The sequence below is a fragment of the Pelmatolapia mariae genome, linkage group LG16_19, assembly GCF_036321145.2.
Source record: "Pelmatolapia mariae isolate MD_Pm_ZW linkage group LG16_19, Pm_UMD_F_2, whole genome shotgun sequence".
NCBI classification, from domain to species: domain Eukaryota; kingdom Metazoa; phylum Chordata; class Actinopteri; order Cichliformes; family Cichlidae; genus Pelmatolapia; species Pelmatolapia mariae.
In genome coordinates this window covers 55,858,303-55,864,302 of record NC_086241.1, presented here as the reverse complement: position 1 = coordinate 55,864,302, position 6,000 = coordinate 55,858,303, and the positions used below count along the sequence as shown (strand labels likewise).

General features: G+C 39.5%; 1 protein-coding gene across 1 annotated transcript; it reads left to right on the top strand.

Moving 5' to 3' along the window:
- LOC134646010 (protein yippee-like 5) lies at positions 1-4,109 on the top strand. The gene is made up of 3 exons (XM_063499669.2): positions 1-173; positions 1,745-1,916; positions 2,023-4,109. Exons 2-3 carry the CDS (start codon positions 1,776-1,778, stop codon positions 2,245-2,247), a joined length of 366 nt encoding a protein of 121 aa, XP_063355739.1. The 5' UTR covers positions 1-173; positions 1,745-1,775; the 3' UTR covers positions 2,248-4,109.
- The last annotated feature ends 1,891 nt before the right edge of the window (positions 4,110-6,000 follow it).

Below are 6,000 nucleotides of genomic sequence, written 5' to 3'. Positions count from 1 at the left end.
TTGATACTAGTTTGGAGCTCAGCGCAGAGGACAGGAACAGCTGAAAAAGAAAAACAAAGCCACGACGACGACGACGGTATAAACAGCAGATGTGCGACTGAAATTTACTTTAAAAAGTCGGTGACACCATCGCTGGGCAGGACATTTTGTGTCACCAGACCGAATTTGAAAAGGTAGGCAGCCGTCATTTGGAGTTTAGTAGAATTATCTGTTTTGTTGTCGCTCGTTGACTCTGTTAGCTGAACGGCTAACCTGGCGTTAGCTTCCATTCACACGCTGGCTCGGTGCATTTGTACGAAACCAGTCGGTTAGGTTGTCTAAAATCCCAATGAAAATCCTCTGAAGTATTCTCTTTAGGTAGCTGGGAAAATGTCTGCTTCGTTTGTTTTCCATTATTCATAATTGCATCGACACCATTCAAAGCCCAGCTGCCATCTACAGTCAGTATTACTCATAACAAGCCATCCAGGAACAAGAAGTACTTCTGTGGTTGTAACGACTAAAGTGTTGAAACAGGGAGAAACTGTGCCAAGGCGACTGGAGTGCTCTTTGTTAAGATTATTTACACCTTAGTTTCCACATGTTCCACTGACAAACAAACAAAAGAAACCAAATTTTATACAAAATAATGGGAATTGATGAGCATTTTTCAGAGGGCTGGGATGATGTGGCACTGATCCCTGTTCTTACAAAGCCTGACCTGAGATGAGAATGGAAAAGAGGAATGAAAAATTAATGAAATGAAAATATGTTTTTATCCTATTTATAGGAATTTTTAAAAACATAGACGAATGTATTAAGCTTCTGTAAGCAGTTCTATAAAGGACAGTATTTTTAATAATAAATTAGAAAAATGGGCAAAGGCAGCTGTTTGTAATCAAAGTAACAATAAGCAAGTTAAAAAAGCCATTTGATTCTATTTTTTGTGGCTTTTTGTCTCTTTGCTCCTTTTTGTTTATCTCGATCATCATTATTATTATTAAGGATTATATTTGTGTTTTAAGGGAACTGAGAAAACAGTACTTTTTCTCAGAAAACAGTACTTTTTCTCAGTATCAGTAGAAACATTCATGTTTTTACTGATACTCTTTCAGTGGCTGTGCTATCAATTTTACCAAAGTATTGTATTATGTGTACAATTGAAACATAGTTAAGAATCGTAAGCTAGTGCATTCATCTTCCCCAGTTCATATAGAGAGAACGCATAATAGATTTTTGAGATAATAACAGAAACTTTTTTGTTTGTTTGTTTTTCCATAATCATGCCTAAATTATGCTTATGCCTTAATATCTCTGAGAACAACCCCCTTTTTTATTGGGTACAATTATTTTGGATATTTCAAGCATCTTTCTTTCTTTCTTAACTTGTAAAACAGCTATGATAAGTGAGTGAGTGAGCTCAGATAGTTTTCCACATATTAAAATTTTAAAATGGTTCCTAAAAAACAAATCTTAAAAAACCCCAAATCTTTAAAACACCCAAGTTTTAATGTATTTATTTTTATTTGATGAACAGAGATGGAACGACTCCTTTATTTATGTGTATTCAATTTGTGTTGTTAATGATTGATTAAAAAACAATTGTGTGTTGTGGGAAAAAAAAGTTTGAGACTGATATGCATTATTACTTTGGCCAGCTCAAGGGTATTATTTTATAAGGGGTCACTTTCTTCATACTGTTTACAATCAGTCCAGTTTTAAACTTAGAATACATAGCGTACTATTTCATTTTCTCATGTTTTAGCCTTAATTTAGTCAATCCCGGTGATCAGACAATGGGGCGCATCTTCTTGGACCACATCGGCGGAACACGTCTCTTCTCTTGTGCCAACTGTGACACAATCCTGACTAATAGGTCTGAGCTAATCTCCACACGATTCACAGGAGCCACAGGCAGAGCTTTCCTCTTCAATAAGGTACAGTGAAATTAGCCATGAACACACCATCTGTGACATGTTTCCCTCAACCAAATGAAGTACAGGTATTCATTAATTATACTTTAACTTAAACTCCTCCCTATAGGTGGTGAACCTCCAGTACAGTGAGGTGCAGGACAGAGTGATGCTCACCGGCAGACACATGGTGAGGGACGTCAGCTGCAAGAACTGCAACAGCAAGCTGGGTTGGATCTATGAGTTTGCTACTGAGGACAGTCAGCGGTACAAGGAGGGCCGCGTCATCCTGGAGAGGGCACTGGTTAGGGAGAGTGAGGGCTTTGAAGAGCATGTCCCCTCAGATAACTCCTGAGTCCTTGAGGTGGTATTAGGTTGAGTGGGAAGGCTCAGTCCTGTGCCCTCCTTTCCTTCTCCTTTGCCCCCTTTGCCTCTGCGCTGCACACCACCACCTTCAGACTTAGTGGTCAGTGAAGTTCTGGCTTCACCCTCCCACAGCCCTTCTCTCTCTGGCCAATGATCTTAGATCTTTGCTGACTAAAAGATTGGTGTGCTGGATCTATTCTTGCTGAATAGACTTCCCCAAAATACTTTTTGATTTATGTATCACAGGGCAGTCAATTGAAACAGCTGGAAATGCTCTTAGAGAGTTCGCTAAAGCGTTTAAGCACTGTCTCACACACAGTTTTCATCACTGATCCACAAGGCATGTGCCACACTTTCATGGTAATTAAAATACATGCATGATAATACGCAGGTCAGTCACATTTTAAAGAATATTTGCTAGCTGTTTTATTTGTCTGTGTAACAGGAGCTAGTGGAGCTTAGTATGATCATTATCCAAGCATGGGCAAAGCGACCAGCCAGTGCTCCATACCTCTGTTAAATGAGCCAAACATACTGGTTTAGTGGTATTTGTGCTTCCGTATTGTGAATGTTGACCCAATGTATCTGTCACTGGTTGCACTGAATGCATTCAATATCATGATAGTTGATTATTTGTCAGTTACCTTTTCTTCGCTTGCAGTGTAGTGGATGTAATTGTGTTCTCATCCCACTGATACAGTGAGGACTGCACAGATTGATGTCATATTTAAGTATTCATTGTTGTGCCTGAACAGTAGTTTTCTTTAGATTAGGCTCATTATTTTAATGACATGACGTATTTCAAATGAACAGAGTAGACAACCTGTTTACTTCAGTTCCACCTGTGTTTAGCTTACCATGGATTCTGTGCCTCTGCGTGTGAAGAGCAGCATGCCACTTTAGTGACTTGTCAGGAGCATGTTCCTTTCAGCCGTTCGTCTTCAGTGTGACACAGTGCGTCTGAAAAATGATGGAGACATTCTCTGACTGCGTGGCAGCTTAAAGGACAGGATTTTTAGAGGATAGGTCATATTTGAAAGTCGCTCAGTGATTGTGTGGGACAAGTGTACAGGTATTGAAGGAATAACTAAAAACACAATGCAGTGGGCATTCATCAAACAGCATTTTCTTGAATCTAAAAATATGTTCAGTACTGTATTTGACCATCGTACATGTATTTAAACCCTTAAACACATCACTGCAAATGCTGCTGAGCTACTTCCAGGTTTGTGACACATCCTCTTTATAATCCTAGGCTTGGGGCATGTTTGGTCATAAGATGAATCGCTTCTTAGAACACAAAGCCAGGCAAGCTTTGAGTATTTATCTTCAAAGTCAAGCCCTTGCTGTTGGAGCCTGCATTTTATATTGTCAAACTGTAAAATAAAAATGGATAATTTACTTGACATTTGAGGTTAATTTGGGACTAGGTTGGGGCACCCAGCCCTGATGTTACCTTATTTATGCTTTGGGCTTTATCAGAATGGTCCAGCCTTCACTAGTGACACTGTTAATGTTTTGCTTGTTTTTTGCAAGGTCATGCTTGACGGTGCAAGTTTTAATTTCCAGAAGACAAAAAAAATATCCAGGACACTGAAACCATTCATGTTCCAAAGTCAGTGCAGTGTACAGCTAGTGGCCACAGTAGAATATCATCATTTTGTTGTTCACGTTTAGCATTTTATTGATAGCAATTGTTTTTACTTTATATTATCTGATTATTGTTTTATTGATCGATTATGTTTATGTTATGACATATTTTCTTGTTTGGGGGATTAATATGATACTTGTTTTCCTCTATGGCTATGGCAAGATTTTCTCTGATGTGATTTCTAAATAAAGATGTAGTACCTGGGTTTAAACCTTATGACAGTATTCACTGAATATTTTAATGTATTAATGCTCTTAATAGAAGGCAGGTGTGGTTGTAGTTGCTATCAATTGGCAAAACCTTCTTACGTTAACATTTCTGAAAATGAAAGACACATTGGGACATGAAAATAGCAGGATTTGGTACGTGCCATCATGAGTAAAACCTAAGCATTTCTCCGCTAGGTGGCAGCAGAATACAGAGAACCAGGTTAAAGATGTTTTCCTTGGTAGGGTGATGCTGAATCCCTTGCCTGCCTCTGACGTAAACCTGCTTGGCAAGATCTGTAGAGCTTCACTGCAGTCTGGCAAGACATATTAGAGATGTTATTCCCTGAAGCAGATAAAAACAAATAAGAGAACTCAAAAATGATATATATTTGATTAGATGTCCGACACTTGAAAATATTTAATTAACCGTTAGAGAGATGTCATTTAAAAAGGAAATCAAGAATGGACCACATTGAAACGAGTCCCATTTTAATCCCAGCTATTCACCACTCAGTATGAATCACCCACGATGTAAAATTTGACTGCATTTGCTTTATAAATAGGAAGTGACGACTAACTTCTGATCCACCCACTAATATTGCATCTCCGCTGTAGAGTTATTTATAGCTCAGCTCCTGTAGGAGGGCTTCTTTGTTGGTGTGTCTGTAATGGTCTGTGTCACTGTGGTGGAATCAACAACAGGTCTGCTTTTCTGCAGTCACTCCTGCAGGCACAATGCACTAAACTCAGCTCACACAAATATTAGTTAGCTGAACACAATATACTCTTCTGGTCACGGCTATTTTCGTACCCATCGTAGTTGCTTGTTCTCCATTTTTTGATGGATGTGCGAGGCTTTATGGTTTCCACAGCTATTTACACCCATTTAAAAGCTGGATAGAACCAGAGGCAAAAGTGAGACTCCTAGCTCCAGAGAACTCACGGTGCTACTTTATAATTCAGTAGTCTCTGACTTCGGCTGTGCCTAACCTCTGGATTGTCTGCTGCAGTCGTTATTGAAAAAGCTATCTGGCTAGATAAGGATAATTACACTGTCTTGATCCTATTAGCCTGCATGCAACTAGATAGTCTAGATGTGACAGTCTTTATGTAAGATGGCTGTATTTCTATTTGTACAAGTGCTCTAGGGGAGAAATTTGGGAGTTTCCTGAAAACTTTGACACCAGGCGCCTCCTACATATCCATCAAAGTACTGTTCTAATAAAAGAGTCCGACTTTTGGAAGCTAATCTAATTGAGAGAAAAAAAGGTAGATGATAGCCTGTGCGGATCATCCATCTTCCTTCCACCCACTGTCAAACCCATCAGGGCAATTTTGTTCAAGTTATATTCAGATACAGCGGATGAAGAGGTGGAAAAGGGAGGGGTGAGGGGGTGGGGCAAGAGAAAAAGTGGGTGGATAAATGCATCTGTAATTGTCCAATGATTCATCATCTGCGGACAGCTAATTTAGTATGTCCTCACTTTTTGTCTTTAATTCGACTGGATGTGTCCGCCCGCTCTCCCGTGCCCACAGGAGAGCAGAGATGTATAATATAGAAATAAACTTTTCTTTCCAGCTCTCTCTTCACACACACAAAAGGAGTGACATCATTCTGTCACTGGGAGAAAATGGCATGCTTTCCACTGACATCACTCCACATACTGTTGCCAGGAGACAAGGGAGTCAACATTAGTTACTATGGCGACTGCACTTCACCTTCAAAGCTCCTGACCTTTTTGGTTGTCTATGGTAGACTAGAATGTGTGTGACATGTATATTTTTGACATGTATATGTGTGTGTGTGTTTTGTGTATGCGCACAAAACACACGAGGCAGGACGGTCTTCCATCCTTAGTGTTGTGCAACATGAGCATTCAAG

Bases quoted from the DNA above. Each gene is read 5' to 3' on its own strand.
- LOC134646010 (XM_063499669.2), top strand. From the start codon at position 1,776: ATGGGGCGCATCTTCTTGGACCACATCGGCGGAACACGTCTCTTCTCT. The intron at 1,917-2,022 runs GTACAGTGAAAT...TCCTCCCTATAG, and splicing joins GAGCTTTCCTCTTCAATAAG to GTGGTGAACCTCCAGTACAG.